The 23,946-nt window shown below is 29.0% G+C and overlaps 5 protein-coding genes across 7 annotated transcripts; 4 read left to right on the forward strand and 1 right to left on the reverse strand.

Annotated features, from left to right (window-relative positions):
- The first annotated feature begins 862 nt into the window (after nucleotides 1–862).
- eIF4A (eukaryotic translation initiation factor 4A) lies at nucleotides 863–7,139 on the forward strand. 3 transcript variants are annotated; one of them, XR_001940802.1, is made up of 8 exons: nucleotides 863–898; nucleotides 2,385–2,502; nucleotides 3,666–3,813; nucleotides 3,938–4,047; nucleotides 4,157–4,432; nucleotides 5,007–5,458; nucleotides 5,824–6,056; nucleotides 7,071–7,139. XR_001940802.1 is itself a non-coding variant. In XM_018543538.1 (8 exons), the coding sequence occupies exons 1-7, from the start codon at nucleotides 876–878 to the stop codon at nucleotides 5,966–5,968; spliced, it is 1,272 nt and encodes a 423-aa protein (XP_018399040.1). In that variant the 5' UTR covers nucleotides 863–875; the 3' UTR covers nucleotides 5,969–6,014; nucleotides 7,071–7,139. The 3 variants fall into 3 exon arrangements, 2 of the variants coding, with proteins under 2 accessions (XP_018399040.1, XP_018399039.1); XM_018543538.1 differs by having other exon boundaries at nucleotides 5,824–6,014; XM_018543537.1 differs by having other exon boundaries at nucleotides 5,824–7,139.
- Nucleotides 7,140–9,826: 2,687 nt separating this feature from the next.
- Nucleotides 9,827–11,324, forward strand: LOC108776835 (probable 18S rRNA (guanine-N(7))-methyltransferase). Its single transcript, XM_018543561.1, has 5 exons — nucleotides 9,827–10,055; nucleotides 10,203–10,240; nucleotides 10,326–10,504; nucleotides 10,610–11,036; nucleotides 11,180–11,324. The coding sequence occupies exons 1-5, from the start codon at nucleotides 10,017–10,019 to the stop codon at nucleotides 11,322–11,324; spliced, it is 828 nt and encodes a 275-aa protein (XP_018399063.1). The 5' UTR covers nucleotides 9,827–10,016.
- Nucleotides 11,325–11,448: 124 nt separating this feature from the next.
- mRpL46 (mitochondrial ribosomal protein L46) lies at nucleotides 11,449–13,351 on the reverse strand. Its single transcript, XM_018543531.1, has 5 exons — nucleotides 13,203–13,351; nucleotides 12,647–13,012; nucleotides 12,354–12,496; nucleotides 11,918–12,177; nucleotides 11,449–11,455 (listed from the first exon to the last, which is right to left on the reverse strand). The coding sequence occupies exons 1-5, from the start codon at nucleotides 13,258–13,260 to the stop codon at nucleotides 11,449–11,451; spliced, it is 834 nt and encodes a 277-aa protein (XP_018399033.1). The 5' UTR covers nucleotides 13,261–13,351.
- A 2,850-nt stretch (nucleotides 13,352–16,201) lies between these two features.
- LOC108776842 (centromere protein I) lies at nucleotides 16,202–22,618 on the forward strand. The gene is made up of 15 exons (XM_018543572.1): nucleotides 16,202–16,688; nucleotides 17,745–17,870; nucleotides 17,986–18,135; nucleotides 18,207–18,295; nucleotides 19,309–19,439; nucleotides 19,500–19,680; nucleotides 19,793–19,905; nucleotides 20,016–20,170; nucleotides 20,275–20,475; nucleotides 20,553–20,659; nucleotides 20,929–21,117; nucleotides 21,196–21,320; nucleotides 21,392–21,509; nucleotides 21,590–21,760; nucleotides 22,534–22,618. Exons 1-15 carry the CDS (start codon nucleotides 16,622–16,624, stop codon nucleotides 22,600–22,602), a joined length of 1,992 nt encoding a protein of 663 aa, XP_018399074.1. The 5' UTR covers nucleotides 16,202–16,621; the 3' UTR covers nucleotides 22,603–22,618.
- A 346-nt stretch (nucleotides 22,619–22,964) lies between these two features.
- On the forward strand, nucleotides 22,965–23,613 carry LOC108776817 (uncharacterized). The gene is made up of 2 exons (XM_018543532.1): nucleotides 22,965–23,268; nucleotides 23,392–23,613. Exons 1-2 carry the CDS (start codon nucleotides 23,179–23,181, stop codon nucleotides 23,611–23,613), a joined length of 312 nt encoding a protein of 103 aa, XP_018399034.1. The 5' UTR covers nucleotides 22,965–23,178.
- Nucleotides 23,614–23,946: the final 333 nt, after the last annotated feature.

Genomic DNA, 23,946 nt, shown 5'->3' on the forward strand with positions numbered 1-23,946 from the left:
ACATAATACAAAATAAAAACATCTTTCAAGCTAACACAATTATACACATCAATGTTATTAAAAACAAATAATTAAGTCAATCTAATAAGTTCTTTATTTTAAATTTATTTAGTTTATTTTAAATTTTTTATGTACAATTTTAATTTGTGAAATTGCATAAATTTTTTAAAATATTTTCTTTATAAAAAATTATTTCCAAATTAAACAAAGAAGCTCTAATAGTCATATTTATAAATAGACATTCCATAATTCTATAACATAGTACTCTAAGATTTAAATGTGTATTCGAAACTTAAATTAGTTAATGCAGCTGAACGAAGATCGTAAAAATTTCTTCGCATTACAATAAGCAATATTTATAATCTAGTTTGTATGTACGGTATAAAATAAACGTTATTAAAAAAACTTCTATGTATTAATACATGATAATAAAATCATATATATTTTTAATGACTATAATGTAATCTTAATATTAACGCATCATTCAATTATAATTTTGTGTCTGCGCCAGTCGTTCATATTTCCCACGATAAGCTCCCACCACGACGATTTCGAAGTGCCAGAATAGCAATGTCATTTCCGTCATGCGCAGTAATCGGCAATTGTCGTAACTTTAAAATCGTTTATATTTGCGAGAAAAATTTTGATTTGATTGCCACGATTCGCTACGATGTAACCGAGCCAATCAATTTGCTAGTTTCGGCGACGAACACGAAGCTAACGCGTCCACCGAAAAATCAAAGCACCCGATACTCTTAATCCGAAAATTCCGAATTCCGGTGCACCGCGCGCAGCGCCACAGCGCGGTAGTCTCGCGAATACTCCTCGTGACGCCACTTGAGTTCTTCCTTTCTGTCGAACTTTCGGAGTTGAACATGTCGCATACTGCAGAGAGAAGGTAAGTTGAACGTTTTTCCAACGTAACGGCGTATCGCGCTCGCGTTCTGACGGCGCGCCGTCATCACTGTGATGTGGACGCCTTCGTGGTTCGTTCGCGTCGCGAAATTCGCGCTTACGTGGGTTAAAATACGTTCTCGAAAAATAGTGTGCCGCAATCGGATGGATGCACGGGGGACACGAGACTGACAACATGGCGTGCATTCGTTTTTGTCACATTGCCCTCGCGGCGATTAACGGACACGATCCACGCTGTCCACGTCGATCCGCCGCTTAACCTCCTCGTCGCGATGCCGCGGCAGAGGACCGCGTGGTACGGTAAGGAGCGAGCACGGCGACCGGACGGCACATGCATGTGCTCCGACGCCGTTAGCGTGGGTGAAGCGCTCTATTTCCCCGTCCGCTCCGCTGTGTGCGAGCTCGACAGGCGAGCACGTTTTCTACGATCCGGCCGCGGAATTACGTAATGGAATTATCGCTTTTTCGCGCGGTTTCTGTGTCGGGAGGGTAAAAAAAAGAAAAAAATCAATTGCGCTAACCCGCCACCCGAGGCTCCTCGCGCATTGCTGGACGCATAGTCATCGTCGCACTCTCCTTTGGCCTCGGCGAAGCAACACGTCTCGCGTCTCGCGAGTACGCTTCCGCGTGAGTCACTGTCAGAGCGATTAGCGCGGCCCCAGGGATGATCCTCGTGCCGCCTTCACGCGGGCTCGATTCCGCCGACTTGCTCGTACCGTGCGAAATGTAAAAAAAATGGCCATCGAAACGCACGCTTCCCGATAGACGATGTACTTCACGGGAACGAAAAAGTTCGGCTTTCAAGGTCACGTGGATTTAAAGTGATTTGTCATCGCCTGATCGCCGTGACCGATATTATCGATACCAGATGAGTTTTAAATGCCGATGCATGCACCAATACCTTTATTAAGATCGATATGAATTTCTTATGTAAAGCTCGGTTATTTATTACAGACGTAAAGAAAAACGATACACGATTTTATGTTTTTTCCTATAGAAATTTATTCCCTTTAAATTTTAACTTCTCTTTGTTTAGAAAATGTATTTTCTACACCAGTCATTAATATGTATAAAATATGTTGCAATAAAATAAAATTAAAATCATTTATTTTTTAAATATATATTGATATAATATTTTACAATTTATATAAAAAATAATAAAAAGAAAACAGAGTTACGAGCCTAAAAATTCGTTAAATTATAAAATTGTTGGTAAATAAATTATGTCATTACGTTAAAAATATAAAGTTTAATAAAAACATAAAAATATATAAAGTTAATAAAAACATACGTTTCGACCTTTGTTAGGTCATTATCAATGTTGTAATTTTTACAATTTATTTACAATGTAAAAAATTTATTAGTTTTTTCATATAAAAGTGTGTGATTTATTTAAAGTTTAATTTTATTGTTAATCTTATATCTATGTATTTTTACTACTTGTTCTAATATCCTATCCATTGTTTCAGAAATGATGATCAATGGTCAGGGGATTCAAAAAATGGTCCTAGTGAAAGTGAACAACCCACATACGATGGACCTCCTGGAATGGATCCCGATGGCGTCATCGAGTCCAACTGGGATGTTGTAAGTGACTATTGCATTCTTTGGAAATGTGATGAGATTTTGCTTTTTTTTATCTATTGGAAGATGCGACATATTGTTTATACTTTGATATTCTACAATAGTACAAATTAGTACATTATCAGATGTAATTTCAGTCCTTGAACAGGTATTTAAAATAACATATATAATGTACATATTTATGCAACTGTCTTATTAATTATTAAGATCATTAACATAACTGATGAATATATGTACATACATATATATTTCTTGATATTTATAAAAATTGTCTAGACTAATTTAATTGTCTCTATTAATTCATCTACATTATTAAAGAAAAAAATTTTTTAAGAATATTATGAAGATTTTATGCAACTTAATGTAAAATTGTTTTTATTAGATTATTTTAAAAATAATCTTCGATATTCAAGCATGTGATTATTTATTTTGAAATAAAAGAATTTATGTATACACAAAAAATCAAAATATTAATGATTTAATCTAGTTTTTTAATAGTTAATCTATTTCAAATTAAGAATATTCTAGTCATCCTCTGTAAATAATTGGATCGATTAAGAAAAACTATTATATATAGATAAAAGTAAGAGAAACAGTTATATTTCTTCTGTAGAAAACTGTTCAAAATAATTTTATTGTGATTTTTTAAATTTCAAATTAATTATATTATTAAGAATTATTAAATTTAAACTTAAAACGTTTGAGTGCTTATATAATGTAATATATTAATTCTCAATCTGCAAATATATGTTTACTTTCTCCAGATGCAAAATTTGAATCTTTTTTTGTCAAACCCAAGTTTTTTTTTTACTATTCTAGGCTTTCAAAAATATGGAAAAATTCAGCGTTATTTTTTAATGTCTCTTTTACATTATCAAATAATTTAACTCTAAATCTTTACTTAATAAAAATTAAAATTTGAGCAGAATGAGGAAAGTATAAAATAGATTCAGATCGCAGAGGAGGATTAAAAGTATTATATTTAATCATTTTCATTGATATATGTGTATGTGTGTGTATATATATATATATATATATATAATACAATTACATATTATATATACAATGTATAATTTTAGTAGATACTTTTAATATACTAGTTACTAAAATAAACTAAAATAATAAAAAGTGATATATTTTACTGATATTATATTTAATCTGAACAGGTTGTGGAGAATTTTGACGAAATGAACTTGAAAGAAGAACTGTTGCGTGGTATATATGCTTATGGTTTTGAAAAACCATCCGCAATTCAACAACGTGCCATCCTACCGTGTATACGGGGGCTCGATGTTATTGCTCAGGCCCAGTCTGGTAAGAAATTTTGATATTATATAAATCAGTAATTGTTAATTATAGTAATTATTATATTATTTTGTAAATATAATATGTAAAGTATTTATTGTAAATCATATCAATCAATGTTTCTAACTATCAGGTACTGGAAAAACTGCTACGTTCTCCATATCGATTCTTCAACAAATCGACACTAGTATTAAAGAATGCCAGGCCTTGATCCTTGCACCGACTCGTGAATTGGCTCAACAAGTAAGTAGAGCTCATTAGAAATATTTATGTTAACAAAAAGTTATATTTAATATATTGAATAGAAAATATGTTAAACTCTAATAATTTTATTGTATTGTGTGTTACTTAGATCCAGAAAGTCGTTATCGCTTTAGGAGATTTCATGCACGCGGAATGTCATGCATGTATTGGTGGCACCAACGTTCGTGAAGATATGCGAAAACTGGATCAGGGTGTTCACGTGGTTGTCGGTACGCCCGGTAGAGTTTACGATATGATTAGTCGACGAGCACTTCGAGCAAATAGCATCAAACTGTTCGTGCTGGATGAAGCCGATGAAATGCTTTCTCGAGGATTTAAGGATCAAATCCACGATGTATTCAAATTGTTACCTAATGAAGTGCAGGTAAACATAAAAGATATTTTCGAGGAATGTAGATTTTTTATTACAATTACCATCTAATAGATAATTTTATTTTAATTGTTAGAAAGTATCTTTTTTGGACAAGTCCACAAATCATACAAGACGAAAAAGTTGCAGTGTACCTTATAATAGTCAAGTTAACAAATATGTTATAAAATACAGGTGCGTCGTAATAGTGTCATTTCCTGACAGATGTACACTGGATTGACATATGCTCTGTATCATGAAATGTGTTATCTTTTGGAAATAATAGCGGCCTAAATGCAAACAATTATTATGGCATAGCACTCCTAATAATAATAATAATCATAATGTCCTAAAAATCAATTAGTCACTCTTAATATTTTTGTATATATTAGCAACAACAATTTATAATTCCTATTACAGCATGATGCTATTATATTGCACATACATGTATAGTATAACATCTCAGTAAATGCAGTTTATTTCTTTCATCGACATATATAATATTGATCATCACATTGTATCGAGACATGGTTTCTTGCATACAATTTTAGCCTTTGTATTTCTAATGCTTTATAATTATTTTTTCCAGGTTATATTATTATCTGCGACAATGCCATCTGACGTGTTGGATGTATCCAAATGTTTTATGCGGAATCCCATTCGTATTTTGGTTAAGAAAGAAGAGTTAACATTAGAGGGTATTAAACAATTTTTCGTTTACGTCGAACGCGAAGATTGGAAATTGGAAACTCTTTGCGATTTGTATGATACGTTAAGTATCACCCAGGCGGTCATCTTTTGCAATACGCGGCGTAAAGTCGACTGGTTAACAGAGAGTATGCATAAACGCGACTTTACTGTTTCTGCCATGCATGGAGATATGGAACAGAAAGAACGTGATCTTATTATGCGTCAATTTCGAACTGGCTCTTCGAGAGTTTTAATTACTACTGATCTTTTGGCACGCGGCATAGACGTGCAACAAGTTTCACTTGTTATTAATTATGATTTACCTTCCAATCGAGAAAACTATATTCATCGGTAAGTTATTATTTCATACTTTTTTACTACAATCTTGAAAACACAATAAATTTTATTTTATATAAGCCTTAATTTAAAACAATCTTGTCAACAATTATGATCTTTTGAAGAATTTGATACTATATTTTTACGCTTTATTTCTTTAAATTAAAGTTATGGATATGTTTTTTAGAATAATAAACAATATAATCTTTATGTTGTAAAAAGATAAGCACACATACTTTATGTTTTATGTCTATTAAAATGTTAGAATTTAGGATATCACAAATATGTTTATATAATTTGCGTGAATTTTTTAATATATGTATATATTTATATCTAAAAATTGTAGATAATTTATGTCTTTGTTACTTTATTATTTACAGAATCGGTCGTGGTGGTCGTTTTGGTCGTAAAGGTGTGGCCATTAACTTTGTGACAGAGGAAGACAAACGAACCCTGAAAGATATCGAGCAGTTCTACAACACTCACATCGATGAAATGCCAATGAATGTCGCTGATCTGATTTAAGTCCGACTATTGGCTATAATCCATTATACTAAAAAAATAATAAAAAGTAAGTGACAGAAGCTCTCAGCTGATCGATCTCTCATGGTGTGTGAGTATATATATTGAGTGAGTTGGTGAACTATATCGCTTATGTAAACGCGATCTAAACCAAAATATTCCAACGTTTTCGTATTCGTTTCGATTTATAATAGTAGGTTACGGAAATAGTTATCTGTTGCGCTACAGGAGATAGTATATATAGTACGACTATTATTACTATTAGTATAATTATCACTACTGTTGCCGCTACCGATATTGCCGCAGCTGCTGCTACTACTCTTATTCTTATTGTTACCGATATTAATATTACTATAATATTATATTACTATCATTGGTATTACCGGTATTGATTGCTATATCAATATTTTTATTTTTATTTTTAACAATAATATAGTGATATATTACTTCGACTAAAATATACCACAAAGTGGTAAATAGAATTAGGAAAACACGAAAAGCGCAGCTCGGCGCAATTCGATTATACTTTATTCGTACTATCGCAACAAGTTTTATATTATTCAAAATGCGTCCATATTCTTATTCTGTCGCAAATCCAATGGCCATCATAAAACTCTTCAAGTCTTGTTTTCTAAAACTTTTTGTCCCATTTATTTTTCCACAAGATATTTCTAATTGGATGATTAAATCTGTTGTGTTTAATAGTTCATATTTCATGCTTCTATCACCGCGATTACAACTTGTTTGTCTAGGCAGAGGTTTAGTTGGGTATTGGAAGGGATTCTTTAATCACAAGCGTTGCCGAAGGAGATGTATATTCAAGCTTAGACGATATGAATTTTGTATATCCTAAATCCCAGACGCACACACCTTTATTATTAAATAAAGTGTTTGACCTTTTAAGAAAATGTGGTCTTTGTTATTATAAGTCTTTATTGTCTTTCTTATCAAATTTTTTATCCAATTTCACAATGAAAACCCTGAATGGACAAACTGTGTTATGAGTGAGATTTTTAAATTATCAAGTGCTCCTCACGTTGGGAATAAGTTTTGCGGTATACATGCCGAAAAAGTTCTCACAATTTTCTTTTATTTGTATTTGCAGGCAGTTTTGGACAGTCCAGATGTGGGCGACATATTTTTGGAAATAAAGACCAGATTTCCTGATTCAAAATCGAAGTTTTGTAAATCGATTACCTCTCTAAACTCCTGCCTTTCGTGTAGGCTATAATAATATATATATTTTCTCTTTTTCTTTTTTATACTTTTACATTCTTATTGATAATGAATGCTGATCAGTTCTTAGATTTCTTTACATTTGTTAATAAAATTCTTTGCAAACATTCTTTATCGCATATTCATAAGTTTCCGTGCACATATCAATGCCGAATATTAAATTGAAATGTTATCTGCCTTGTGAGAACTTTTGTATCGTGTCTTTACAAAATTATTAAAAATATTGCGATATCACATATTCTATTGTCGTCATTAATCGTAAATTTGCCAGTGTTAATAATAGTTTTCGAAAATTTGAGTGAGTAAATCACATAGATGATGCTTATACACAGTTTATAGCTACTGATTTGTGATTGCATTAGCATTAATTCCTCTTGCTCGCGCAGTTGAATGCGTTTTATGTTGATGCAAATTCATCTTGAATTTCCGAAAACTAGTTCTTAAAAATTGTAAATATTATATAAATAGACCTTGAAGGAATGGACCATTGTGTGTCTATTGTATTTATACATCATATAAATAATATTTATGACTGAACGTATAAACTGAGTATAATAAACGTAAATGTCCTTTATTTATACTTGTATTATCAATACCATTAAGTGAACTGCTATTATTCGAATAAGCATATGTTACATATACATATATAAAATCATACTTAAAATTATGAAACGTTCTGTAATCATTTATCGGTGCAAAACGAAATTAATATGCGTTATTTTTAAGAATATTTAAAGTGCACAATTGCAGATGCATTTTGATGAAAATATTTTGTAGTATAATTATACATAAATTGAAAATTAAACTTATAAATTAAAAACATAATAGATATATTAAAACGTTAATTATTTAAGATCGTAAGTATTTATCATATAACACAATTACTATATATTGTAAAATATAGTAACAATTATTTTATACTTTAAGAATTTTGCACGATTTGTAGATTATCTACAATGAGTTTAAAAGGCACGTTTTATTGTATTCTCTTATATTTTCAATTACATTACTATATGAATTACTGTATAAATTCTGATTTCAATTATTCTAATTTTACAAAACATACATATGATGAGTCTGTATTTTGTAGTTAAACTAGTGTACACTCTTTTAGAAATTAAAATGAGATAAATATATGTTTAACATTTAGCAAAAGCGAGAAAGAGTTCTAGTATAGGAATAAAAAACAGATTAATTGTAAGACTCGATTGCACCAACAACGTTACTTGGACTTTAAGCGAATTTTAAAAATCTTTGAAACTTTACTTAAAGTCAAACGTTTAGTGCAATCGGATCTTAATCTGTTTTGGAGCTGAAAAAGAAACAGAAAAGAAGAGAGTTTTAAACCTCGCTTAAAGCAACGTTTGTGCAATCGGGCGTAAATATATACAATGTACACAATATACAACATATACAATATATGCAACAATTTACAGCATATTGATTTTCGAAACTTTTTAATTATTTTATTTTATTTTATTTTAATTATATAAAACGATACTTTATATACAGAAGAAGGATTAAAGCTAATCTATGATATTGATAGAAATGGACATAAACTTTAATCACAGTTAATTTATTTTATATTTTTTTCTAATTTATCTTTTATTTTAAAAAAATTCTTATATATGTTTAATATATATAACTAAAGATAAAGAAGCTATAAATATCGAGATTAAAGTTCTCTACATTTTTTAGAATGGACTTAGAGTGACGAATCTTTATCAGCAATTAACTTATTAATTATTAATTAAGTAATCTTTGCAATAAAAGGTAGAGATATTAATGTTTTGACGTGCGAATAAATTATATTATGGATAGTTGGAAGGAATTATACAATTAAAAGTTTTACTATATAAAAATGACTGCACCGCTTTATTAAATTAATCGAAATTTGGTCCAAGCCCTAAAGACTTATATCATTTTCGGAATCATATAAAATCGATCAATTAGCGTTTTCGACCTGAGCGTATTGCACCGATTTGGATTAATATATGCTCTTTGATAGAGCATGTAACGTCAACCAACAATAGAGCTCGCTATTATTGATGTTCTTTTAGATTATCCAATCAAACGTTTAGACCTAGAAGAATACACCAATAGTTGCAAGCGTTTAGTGATATGATGAATCCGCTAATGCTCATTTCCACCAATGCAGATTAACTTTAATCTCGGTTCAATTTGCTCTTCTAAAAATTAGAAAAAGATTAACAGTAAGTTAAACCGAGATGTTAATCTGCATTGGTGGAAACAGGCATAAATGCGCCCTGTGCCTTGTGTTCGGACTTCGGGAAGTAAAGCAAGAGTAGTAAAAAGTAAGAAGTAAAAAGAACGAACTTATAGTCAACAGTTTCAAATTAGGTTAGGTTCTATTTATATTTTGGTAAAGGTTCAATGGAGAGTGTAAGGTATACAAAAGTATTGTCTAAAAATACAAAAAGTCACTGCTTTTGTGACTTTTGTTTTTAGACAATACTTTTGTGTCTTCAAAGCAATAAGAAAATAATTGAACTTTCCAAATTTTGCGCTATTTTTCTTTACGGGCGCATATTTATGAAAACGCATGCGCGTGTGCAGCGCATGCTCGCATTGCGGAGTTGTATGTACACGTGACCATGATAGATTTCCTCTAACCTAATTAGTCGTGAACTTTAACGATTAAATATATCTCGGTTCGCGGGGCAAAGCGACGCTTTTTTCTGCCAGATTCTTTTGTTTTATGCAAAAACGCTTCGAATGAGTATAATTTCGATTTTGAGATGAACACCCTCCATTGAATCTTTATCGAAAAACGCGCGAATAAATATTAATCAAAATGTCTAAGCGTCCAGAACTTATGGCACCACCTGAAGTAGTAAGTTGCAAACTTTATTGTGACTTTACATTGTTAACTTTTTAACTTACATTGACTTTATATATAATTTTACGTATAATTAGTACAAATTAAAGAATTGTATTAATAAATCAAAGAAGAAGCTAATTTCATTTTTTTTTGTAACAGTATTATGATGAAACAGAAGCTAAGAAATATACTCAAAGGTATGTCTCAATTTTTATATAAGTCATGTATTTAAATTTATTATTTTTGTAATAACATCTTTGTAACAATATTCTTTTTTTACAGTTCTCGTATGATAGAAATTCAAGAACAGATGTCTGAACGTGCTATAGAACTTCTTTTGCTACCTGAAGATAAGAGCTGCTTACTTCTGGATATCGGATGCGGATCAGGCCTTAGTGGTAGCGTATTGGAAGATCAGGGACATGTATGGATGGGTGTTGATATTTCTTCGGCTATGCTTAGTAAATATTTTTTATTTTTTATGTGATATAGTTTAACAGTATTTTCTGTAGTATTAAATACATATATATATGTATATAAAATCATATATTGATTTATTATTTTAGAGGTAGCTATTGAAAGAGAAACAGATGGTGACTTAATCCTAGGAGATATAGGTCAAGGATTGCCATTTAAAGCTGGTACATTTGATGGAGCTGTTAGTATCTCTGCCCTTCAATGGTTATGTTATGCTAGCAAAGCTTCACATAATCCTACGAAACGTTTATATCGATTCTTTTCAACATTATATGCATGTCTGACAAGAAGCGCAAGAGCAGTATTACAATTTTATCCAGAGAACAGTAAACAGGTTGAATTAATCGTAACACAAGCTACAAAAGCTGGCTTTTTTGGCGGTGTGGTCGTTGATTTTCCAAATAGTACAAAAGCGAAGAAAATGTTCTTAGTTTTAATGACTGGAGGAGCTGCTGCACTTCCAAAGGCATTAGGCGTAGATAACGAAGATACACAAACCATCTCTAATTCTAAAAGGTTCAAGTTTCATGTTTTTATTATTCTCATTATCCTGTAAATTGCAATTATTTTTAATATTTTTTAAATATTTTTAAACTGTATTGTTAACTTTCCAAAATAGTCACTTTTTTACGTTTTTTATAAAGTATTTTATGTTATAGGGAATATATAAAGAAAACCAGGGGTAAACCATTGAAGAAGAGTAGGGAATGGATTTTAGAAAAAAAAGAAAGACGGCGACGGCAAGGAAAAAAAGTTAGAGACAATTCCAAATATACTGGACGAAAGAGATCTGGTCGATTCTAAGATGTATTTTAATTAACATAAAATACTTTTCAACAAGTTTGAATTATTATAAATAATAAAGTTCGTAAAATCTTTATTTTTGTCTATCAATATCAATCTAATATTTGAAAATAATATGAACATACTAGCTTCTTTAATAATAAAAAGGTGTTTAATGTATGTGTGTGTGTATATATATATACATATAAATAATAAAAGACCATATATATGTATACATGGTCTTTTATTAAATTTTATCTATTTCATGTGTAAATATTTTGAATACATATTTATTATTAAAGATACTATCACGTTTATATTTTCATATATTAGATTGACGATATAAAAAAAAAAGAATTAATTAAAATGTTGTTTTATCGACTTAATTATATTTACAATAAATTATTTAAAATTATTATGTAAAGTGTTTTATGTTAATGAAAATACACTTACATTATATAAATGTGTATATATATATTATATATATATTTATAGATTCCTTCATTTTAATGTTAAGAATTCTTAATAATATTAATATTATTAGTAATACATTATTATATAGTAAGAAACAAACAATAGATTCAATATTTTATATTATTCTTTAATTAAATAACATAAATTGTGAAATACTTTCTTGTACTCCATTAGGTAATACTTTTTCTAATTCTTCGTTATCCAACCACTGATACTTTACATCATTGGTAATATCTCCATCTATGTATTTTGCTAAGAAATAAAATATTTTAGCACCGTAACTTCCTTGTTCGCAAATCTTTTTAGGATATTTATATTTATAAAATCCGATAGGTGCATTACCATAAAACTTTACTTTTATCTTTGTACCACATGCATCTTGTAATACTCTCTCTGCAGTCTGCAAAAGAAAAAAAAATTTAATCATATTTTTATTCCTTGTTGAAGAGAGAGAGAGAGAGAGAGAGAGAGAGAGAGAGAGAGAGAGAAGAGAGAGAGAGAGAGAGAGAGAGAGAGAGAGAGAGTATGTGTATTTACATATATAAAATTAGTTTTACAAAAATACTAGAAACATACTTGTCTCATAGTCTCTCCTTCCTTTCGAATGCCTTGTGGAGGTATCCAATAATGTGAATTGCCTATTCTTTGTTGTATTAATAAAAGTAAATTTTTGTCCAATTTACGTTTTAAAGTTGATGTTACGTCTTGTTCGTCAAATTCTAAAATAATGCATACAAATAAATTATTAAGAAAAATAATATTAAAATCATACAATACATGAAATGATTTTTTTTCATGACTTCTGAAATAAATATCTGCTTTTTTTATAAAATGCTATGTTCTATTGTACAGAGAAAATTAATGCATACTCGTAATTGTTGATGCAAATTTAAAATTGTTTAATTCCTCTTGATAACTATCTTCAAAATCCTGTATAGTTTGTATCAAGGTATTAGTCTCTGTTTCGTCTTCCTTGCTGCTTAACTTTTTTGGTTTCTCATTTTCTTTTATCAATTCATGATCAGATTTTAAACTATTTTCATATTCAATTTTTTTTAACATATTATAAAATTTCAATTCTATTTCTTGCATTGACTGTATTATAACTGGATGACGTTCTAAACAAACAGCACTGTATAAATCCCATTTTTTTGTAGATGTGATGGTACTAAATGTCCGAGTATCCCGGTGTCGAATGATAGTGAGATATACTGTAGCAGCTTTTTTTGATGTATCTGTATAAAAAAATTAATATAATTATAAAATATTAATGCATAATTATAGATAACATTTTGTTACATAGCTAAAATAACATTAAATTATCAAATTGAAGGTTAATAATACACAGTTAGAGTTACCGCTTGTGTAAGTAAATGTTATTCAATATTTAAATAGAAGAAAAAATAATTAATTGTGTTTACTTACCCGGTAAAATCTGATTTAAACTATACGATCCGAAAGATTGGAAAATTTGTTTGAACATTTTAAGTCTTTTTTTTTATTTTTGCACAAGATTGCACTAAAACTCTCTTTCCTGCTTTCGTTAAACATAAATCTACCTTATTTTAAGTTCCAAAGTGTTTACTGATGTTTATTAGTTCAGTCAGAAAACAGACCTTTTATATTATTATAATTATTTCATAACCTAAACAAAAAATTGCAGAGAATTGGCCTCTCTCTGACCTAACCTGACAAATGTGATCGTTACGATCGATTCGATATCTTGACCATTCGACTTCGAGAATCGCAATATCGTCTTTCGATAGATTTCGTATTGCCATCATGGACCACGCCGCGATCATTTCATTCATGCTTTAAAAAAAATGTATGCAAAATGGATAATTTTTTAAATACGCAACTATGTGTTTCTTTTACTCCATTTGATTTATCTCATTATTCTGTTCACAAAAGTATTAAGGTACGATAATGAAAAAGTCAACAGTTTACGAGTTATTTAACATTTTGTGTCAATATGTACCAAAATAATATGTAAAATATCTCGTAAACTATTGGTTTTTTGGTATCTCTACCTTAATACTTTTATATGCAAAATAATTAGAGGAATCACGCTATCTAAAAAAAATTACATAATTCCATTTAAAAAATTAAAAAGGTGACCTTCACGTAACCTTCAGAGGACTATCAATCGATGACACCATCTTATGTCCCCCTTCGAGTCAAACAACTTTTGTCTGAAAAATTTCTTTCTAAAATGCTCTGCTTTCGAGATAAAAGGGGTGGACGGTTGGTCTGGGACACCCGGTATATATAATATATATTATATAAACTACCTAATACAGGGTAAAAGTACAAATTATTATCTGTAATGAAATTAGAATATCCTTGAAGGCATTCATGTGTGGGTACTTCGTCCTCATTACGGTTTAACATTAATCTACACGTTTGAACAAGAGACTAAAAAAAATATTTTAGAAACTATCTTATACAACAATATTATTTATTTTACAACAATTTATTTTAACAATTTATTTATTTCGATGCTTTTTGCGTACGTTACATAAAATATTCTTGACATAACTTATATGATTAAAAATAACAGATTTATATATACATTGTATCACAATCATAAAGCGGGGAGCACAGACTTTTGCATAACGCATAAACCATATACATAAAGAATTTGATTGGTCCATTGACTCATGCATAAGAAAATGGGCCAATGAAATTCCTTATGCACATGCTTTATGCGTTATGCAAAAGTCTGTGCTCCCCGCTTAAGTCTTTTCATTGTAACTGCTCCCCGCTTAACGCGCCTTAGTTACGCTGCTGGCAACTGATGCCATGAAAGATCCCCTAGGATACACTTACTCTATACGCTAGAGAGATCTGAGCAATCCCCACAGCTGCACGCAGGTTGGAATTTGGAATATTGGAATTGGAAATCGCATCACTGCAGACTGCTTATGAGATCTGAGCAGTGTTGCCGTTTTTAGTACAAATGTATTTTTTTATTACATTTTGATCTGTTTTAGTACGTCAATACAAAATACTTTAAATCTATTACATTTTAGAATTTATTAGAATTTTTTAAATGTGTTGTAAATTGTTGTAAGAATTTAAATGTACGCAGCCAATGTAAAAACAGTAAAAGTAAGATTAAAATTATTCGAAATTGTGTTAAACCAAAGAGGTTTCTCTCTGATAAAACTATTATAAGATCCTGCAAGATTCCAAAGTGTACACTCGAGGATATGATATTAATTATATGTATAGTGGGGACAAGTAAGCAATTTTTTGTTAATTTTATGTTTTCTTCGAAGTTTTTCTGAATGTTCTGAACATCTTTGCTTATTTCATGCTGCCTGTAACTACTCAATGTACAGTAAGTAGTTTAATATACTTATAATTTATATAATTAATTTCACAATCTGAGTTTTTATTTAAAGCCCATGACACATAGAAAAACGTAAGGCCGTAAACGTAATCAGTAAGCGAATTGACCAATCGCAGTTGAAGGTGCTTTTTCATGCGCAGCACGCTGCAGCAGCAATTCGTTACTATTGGTTAAGAATTTTATGTAAGCTAGATGACGCACTTCCGGCGCAAAATACATTTTGCCGCAGTTCGTTGAAGTTGAACCGAACGAACAGCAAGCAGCAAGCGGCAAAATCGAGAAAGCGTACAATATGTCCGTCGTTTCATTATGAAAATATTATTTATTGCAATAAATATTAGGAAAATAAACGAAAAATGGCTTCGGATAAGGTACGGATACATGTTTGTAAATTAGATCATTCTATACTTTACCACAAATTTGAAAAAGTAAAGTGTAAAGTATAAAATAATCTAATTTACAAACATTCGTACCTTATCCGAAGCCATTCTTCGTTTATTTTCCTAATATTTATTGCAATAAATAATATTGCCTCGATTTTGCCGCTTGCTGCTTGCTGTTCGTTCGGTTTAACTTCAACGAACTGCGGCAAAATGTATTTTGCGCCGGAAGTGCGTCATCTAGCTTACATAAAATTCTTAACCAATAGTAACGAATTGCTGCTGCAGCGTGCTGCGCATGAAAAAGTACCTTGAGAATGTAAGCCGCCGCCGCTTACGTTCTCAACTGCGATTGGTCAATTCGCTTACTGATTACGTTTACGGCCTTACGTTTTTCTATGTGTCATGGGCTTAAGTTATTTATGAACTATATTAAAATGTAAATCAAATTATAAATAAAATACATATACAAATTGAAATAAGTATAGTACATATGTAGGTACACATTTAAATCAATAATAAATATATATTTGTATTTATATTTTATTTCGTGCTTCTTTCTCTCTTTTTTAGTACATTTTTTAGTACATTTATGACCCTAATGTATTAAATGTTACATTTTGCCACCAGGTGTCAGTACATTTTAAATTTTCGTCGCGGCAACACTGGATCCGAGTTCCGACGAACCATTCGACCGTGACGGACGTGTTTTGATTTGGGTGCTTTCCATTGTATATTTTTGAAAGTGTTGCCGACTTTGACTGTGCATTGCGTCACACAGATGCGTGTTTGCGGATGAGCTCGTCTCGATTGTTCGTCATTTTGCACTTTTCGACGACTAGGGCTCTTATGACGCGCGTTATTGCGATGTAACGACGCCGTAGACGCAGGCGCCCGGCAACCGGTCGAGCAACGCCATTTTCGCGGGCATTGCATCACCCGTTCGTTTTCATATTTTTGTACGGTTTACTTTAAAGATGTGATCTATAGCCGCATCGACCTCCTATTTCATTGCTTGGAGGCTTGGAGGCGGGGGGGGGGAACCATTATTTAAGGAAGAAGAAGAGCTTTGCTTGTGTGTGCTACCAGTTGCGCCAGTCCGCCGACAGATGGCGCTACCGTCGAGTGCTGCAAGCGGGTTGAAAATCGCATCACTGATGCAGACTCTCAGAAGATGTAAGTTGTAAACCCTCATGATTGGGGTGCTAATTCTGTACATACACACTTCCCGAAGGTGTGTGTGTGTATGGTAAAGGTATAGAATACCAAACAAACCTCGATAGTGTCGGTGTCGTTATAACTTGCGTACATATTTTGTATAGTAAAAAAGCTACGCAATACAACTCACCAGCTATCTGTGGACTTATATAGAATAGTACTTTTTATCTACTTATCCTGTGTATACTATCTTTGCTTTTTTTTATAAATGAAGTATATTTTATTTATTTTTATATAGATTTTAAAGATATTTGACTAATATTAGTTAAAAGTATCACTCAAACATCAATTAGAATGAGTTAATAGCAGGTAGTATTATTCAAAACATTTTAATGATATTGCCATGTAAACTCCTAAAACCAACAGCAAAAAATAAAATAAATATTTTGACATAATGGTTTTATGTAGCAAAATGATAATTTTTTAACAACAGCTGGTTTTGTTATCTCTGATAAGTTTGATCGGTTAATTATTCCGTTGGAGCTAAGGTGTAATCCACTAAAGGTTTTGTATTGCGGTGTACAAATTTGGAACATTACTGAGCATTACTTAAAAAATTATATATTATAATAAGCAATATAAGATTATGCATTATTAAACATTGTAGAGCATTAATAGGCGTTACTGGCATTAGTATTAAAAATTAGATCATAGATTAAAAATTAGGCAATAATATTAAAAATTATATTTAATTTACTTGATGTATATAATTTTGGTTAGCAACTTATATTTTGTTTTAAACTGAGCAATAACATTTATCATTAAACAGAAGTTATCATAGTTGACACTTAATCGATGAAGCTAATCAGAGATGATAAAATCGATCTTAGTAAATCTAAATAAACTTTTACATGAATAAGTATCTATTTATTATTGTTTGATTAGTACATTTAATATCTATATATTTTATATAATATGTATATATACAAAATTTAAAATTTAATTAATAATTGTTATATTTAGAGTAATAGTTAATGGTTAGAAAATCTAAGTTCCTTCTTTTATTTCTTTTAGCAACAAAAAAGCCATTACTAGAGTTTAACACATGTCTTATCAAATTAGAAGATGAAGCTGTTAAAAGAGGATTAGATGATGATATTCTCAATGAGCTCGTAGATATTATTATACATATGGATTTAAGTCAGTATCTTGTTAATAAATATTAACACACATATAAGTATTTTATAAATTTAAAAGACTATATGATTTGAATATATATACTTGAATTAACTAAATTTTAAATTTATATTATCAGGTGCAGTCAAACAGGTATCACTGATAAAATGTCTCATTCCAAGATACAAATTACCTGAGAAAATAATGAAGACTATAATCAATTGGTATTTTTCTTCATTGAATAATTTGCCATTTACCGTTACTATAATTGTTATACAATGGATCATAGGTAATTTAGTTCTTAATCTAAGCTCTACTTGTATTTACTATACAGATATTTAATATATTGTTAATGATTAGGTATATGGGAATATGAATTAGTAGATAAAAAAGTAATCAACATCTATTATGACATCTACTTTTATATTATGCTCAAGAAATTGAAACTGGTAATGTAAACATTCTTTTTTATATAAATACTTTATATTTTATTTATTTTTAAGTAAAGAATGTAGAAATATAATTATTTCTTTAATATTATAGTATTAAGAAGCTTCAGTATAATTTTGACAATATAAAGAACATAAATTACTTAATTAAACGATCAATAACAAACATATGATTAACATGGATGTTTGTATATGTAATAAATTTTTTTTAGATTTATAATTATTAATGAAGTGAATTTTATCAATATATAGTAAGATTCACAATAAGATTTACTTTCTATTACTAAAGTTGTGGATTGATACAAATTATTAGAATTAATGATCAAGATTTAAAATCATTAATGAAGTGAATTTTATCAATAAGATTTATAATAAGATGTGATGATTTCTTTACATATGTTTCAACTACACAGTCTTCATCTCGGTATATTATAAGATCATTAATTCTAATAATTTGTATCAATCCACAACTTTAGTAATAGAAAGTAAATCTTATTGTAAATCTTACTATATATTGATAAAATTCACTTCATTAATAATTATAAATCTAAAAAAAAATTATTACATCTACAAACATCCATGTTAATCATATGTTCGTTATTGATCGTTTAATTAAGTAATTTATATTTTTATAATTTGAGCGTTTCTTTTCGATTTTTGTTAATATAAAGAACCTTGATATTTTAATATACATCTTTATTACATATAAAATCTTACTATATATTGATAAAATTCACTTCATTAATAATTATAAATCTAAAAAAAAATTATTACATCTACAAACATCCATGTTAATCATATGTTCGTTATTGATCGTTTAATTAAGTAATTTATATTTTTATAATTTGAGCATTTCTTTTCGATTTTTGTTAATATAAAGAACCTTGATATTTTAATATACATCTTTATTACATATTCAAGTCTAATGATTGAAGTATATCTCGCCTAAATTAAGCTTTAAATTAATCTAGTAGTAAAAAGTATTCTATATCATGTACAAATGTAAATTTCAGGGACGTTATATAGCACGTCTTATTTATGTATTAACAAAACCAGAAGATGTTTCACGCAAAGATGTCACAAGATTATTAACACTTCAGAAAAGTTACTCTAACCCTCCAACACATATTATTGCATTACTTTTGTAAGTATAATTGTACATATTTGCTTCAATGATAAAAATACTTATTGAACATGTTTATAGCTTATTTAAATCATATAAACCAGAATTAGTGCCTGAGAAAATAGCAGCAGTGAATATAGAAAGTGTGTGGAAACCTATTCCTGAAGTCATGCGATTAGCATTAGAAGATGCCAGAGATCGTGCAGAAATTCAACAATCTCATCAAAACTTTCAACCATTTTTTAAATGGAATGTGATGCAGGTATGAAAAAATGTATGAGTATAATATGATACATGTAATTATATGAATTTAATACAGATTATATAAAAGTTACTGGCTCTTTGCCCTTCTATATACTTTGTTATTTGTATAGAATTTAAAAATTAAGAAAAGAAAAGAGATGCTTCTACCAGCTATTGGTTATTTTCATATGGGTTCAAATATTTTTAAAGATAAAGATGCAAAGTCCATTTTTGATATAAATAGGTGAGTAATATAATCAACATATATTTTGTCATTTATATTAATATTAATGTACAATGTTAATATACAATATTTTATATGTATATATATATATATATATGTATATGTGTTAGCATAGAAGAGTTAGGAAAGTATCATCAGAATATTGAATTGCCTTGCAATGCTATTTCGCTTTTGGTAAATATGGTTGGTCATCATCTTCTTACATACGCAGACTTTCAGTATCAAAGTAGATTTTCGTATAATCTTTACAATACGCTTACAAGAGGTGTGTTTATCGATTTTCTTATTATTATAGAAAACTAATGTAAGCTATTTTGTAACTTTTTGCTAAACTTTACATATTTCAAAGCCAGTGTATTAATGTTTTAGCATTTATATTCGAAAATGGAAAGTTTTCTACGGAAGAAATGGATATATTTTTAACTACGACAGTTGAGTTTTCTCGATACATGCAGGAAGGAATACTTGTGGTCAAGTTGTTTTTTGATGAATATTTATATTATAATTCAGGAGAGCATTTGCTAAGGTTACTAGATTTGCTGCAATGGATGACTTCTATATCGGTGACTGGTAATTATAAAACTGTTCTAGCTCTTATACAATGTTAAAATATTAAATGAAAATATTATATTTAGATATATTTTCAGAGTTACGAGAAAACATTCTAATACATATACAAAATATATTTTACGAATCAAATTTAAATATGAAATGTGAAATAATTAGATCTGTACAGAAACTAATTACGAACTTGGTAAGGATTGGATTTATTTTCTCAATTTGTAACAAATCCATATCTTTTTAGTTAATCTTCCATATATAATTTCTATGTTTATTTAAAATCGTGCGTTAAGATAATAATATTAATCAAATATATACAAATTATATATATGTAAATATTGATTGCGACAGGAGTACACAAGACTCATTTTTTTACAAAATACAAATTACATTTACATAATTTATTTTCTTTACATATATATGTACATATAATTGTTACATTACTCTGACAATTTATTACAGTTTGTAAGACAAGGGCTTGAAGAACAGAATCAATATGCATCATCCTTTTTGCAACAAGATCGATTAGAAGATTTAGTAGAGATTGTACTTGCGATTACAACCATATTAGAAAATCTTATTGTTTGTGGATTGAACATACATAATTACGATGTTATATTGTTATCAGAATGTTTAGCATTTTATGAAGAGGTATATACAAAAATTATAAATAATGTAATTAAAATATTTAACTTAATTTTTAAGTATTTATTTGTGTTTCTTTCAAAGATTTGTACATTAGAAAGTCGTAGTTATGTATTATCTTGGACATTGCCACCACCAGCAGTCATCTATGGAGGATTTATTACGAAGAGTTGTGCTATCTTGTCAAGAATTTGTAAATTACTATTGAGGTATTTTTTAAATAATTCATTACTATTTAAATTAATTTAATTCTATATTATCGATATTTGAATTATTATAGATATTGTAAAATGAGTCCACATATGCGCCAGATTATGCCATTAAATATATATGCAGAAAGAATTCGTATTATATCTATTTATGCAAATGATATTCATAAATCATTATGGTATGATGAGGTATGTATGAACAAGAAATAAAAATGTTAAATAAATTTATTATTATATACAATAAGTAACATTAAAAGAATTGTTTACAGCCTTTTAGTGAAAATGGTAACCTTCTAAAAAATTTTTCAAAAAAATTACGCAGCGATTTAAGAGATTGTGATTTGGAGACTTTATTGAATATTAGCAATCATTATGCTATATTACCCTTCAAATGCACACTAAATATAAGTAAAACAAGCTTAAAAATAAATACAAAAGAGGTAAATATTAAAATATCTACTACAAATTTTTAACTTTAAGTTTGAACACCTAGTAACTTGTAATTTATTGTAAAGAAATATAAATTAATATATTAAAGAAAGTTTTAAATTGACTTCAATTTATTAAAAATAATAATTTAAAAAGAATAAAAGAAATTTGATTTTAGAAATTATACATATTTCAGAATTAGGAAATGTTACTTTTCGTATTAAACAATTTGATAATGTCGTTGCAATTTTTTATGGCTAAAGCCCATTCTATAATCCCGTAAATGTAGTTGTAAGTGGCTGTAGTTGTAAGAATTGACTAATCACGGTCGAACATTTTCTTCATATTGAACTGTGATTGATTAATTCTTACATCTACAATCATTTACAGCTACGCTTACGCAATTGTAGAATGAGCTTAACGTTAACTCTAAATCCTAAAGTTGTGCTAAGGTTGAAAAAATCACTTTTGAGAACTAATTTGTCACCATTATGCGCATTACTTACTGAAAAAAAATAATAAGTAACGAATAAAAAAGTAATGCATTACAATTAGGAATTTTTTTCGGTTATAAATAACGATTGACTTTTCCAACTCCGATATTATCATCATAAAAAATTCACAAGGTCATTATCAAATTGTTATTATAACAAGGTAACATTCAACAAAGTATTACAAGTAACACATTACTTCTCTATATATTATTTACTTTTTGAAAACATGTTGATTAAATTTTTTGTCACACATATACTTGTTCTTAATGACATTTTTATTAATTTTCTAGGCTGCTAAGACTATGGCTTCTTGTTATTTTCCGGCAGTAGATGAATTCCTCTCAGTATTTGATGAATAACTATCTCAAATTTTAGAAAAATGCTATAGTTTTTAATAATTTCTTAATATGTATTTATATGTATTGTGTATAAATTAGAAATTGTAAAAATCACACCAAAATTATTAAGCGCTAAAGTAATAATAAATGATATAGGGAAATCGAAAAAGAAATTATTATATTATTATACTGAAAATAACAAAAATCCTATCTATGAAAATGAAAATCTTGTAATAAAGACGATTTGTTACACTTATAGATCATATCTATCATCAACTACAAACTAATAATAGCGCTTGCTCGAACATAATTATAAATCTATATATAAATCTATTATATTATTACAAGAAAGTGTATTATTAATTAAATCTGAATCAGTTGTATATATCTATTTAAAAGAAAGTTTTTACATTTTAAATAAAACCATGAAGTATTTAAAAAAATTCTCTTGGCTTAGGCTTACAACATAAAACTGTCGATAAATTGGCAGAGGAATTGAATCTACCATCTTCACAATTGCTTGGTCTATTCAATCGTATAATACGTAAATCGATTCAGTATTTCAACAGAGTCGCGGAAAAATATATCGAAAGCACTATGTTGCCCAAAGAATCGAGTAATGGAGAAATAAAACTGGATCCTTTAGGTGGACAAAATTTACGCGAAGAATTAGAAAGCGCAGCTAAGGTTTGCAGTTCATAATTTATTCTCTAAATTTATGTAACTTAGATAAAAATACCATTCTTTGCAGTTCATAATTCATTCTTTAAACTTACGTAACGTAGATAAAAATAACATTCTTTGTTACAGGAATTAAAAATTAAACAAAAAGGAGAATTAGAAAAACTGAAGAAAGAAAATTTGGAGCAGTACGCTATCAAAGGATCAAGAGCAGAATGGACTAGTGCGTTATCGGGCAAGCATAGTAAACATCTTATCTCTATAAAGACTGGTGAAAAACGAGCTTCAGGAGATGATAGTATTCAAGAATCTGATAAAAAGCACACCAAAAAAAAAGAGAAACGTACATAAATTATGTATAACATGAAATAAATAAACGATTGACTAGTTTGTAAAAATAGCTCCACAAGTCTTTCGATTCATAATAAATTTATTACATAATCATTATAAATTATAATTAGAAAAATATATACTTATAGGTTTAATAAACATCACAGACATTTTCTTTATATTTTTAGCATTTTGTATCAAAATATATTAATAGCTAAAACTAGTTTGTATGTGTAAAATTGTTTTCGTATTTTTTTGCATAATTCATATTTCAGATCAATTTAAATCAAAGAAATTATTTTCTACAATATATTTTACACACTGGCAAATTAATTTTCTCCCATGTTGTATAGA

This window comes from Cyphomyrmex costatus, unplaced genomic scaffold (assembly GCF_001594065.2).
Source record: "Cyphomyrmex costatus isolate MS0001 unplaced genomic scaffold, Ccosl1.0 scaffold390, whole genome shotgun sequence".
In the NCBI taxonomy this organism is placed as follows: domain Eukaryota; kingdom Metazoa; phylum Arthropoda; class Insecta; order Hymenoptera; family Formicidae; genus Cyphomyrmex; species Cyphomyrmex costatus.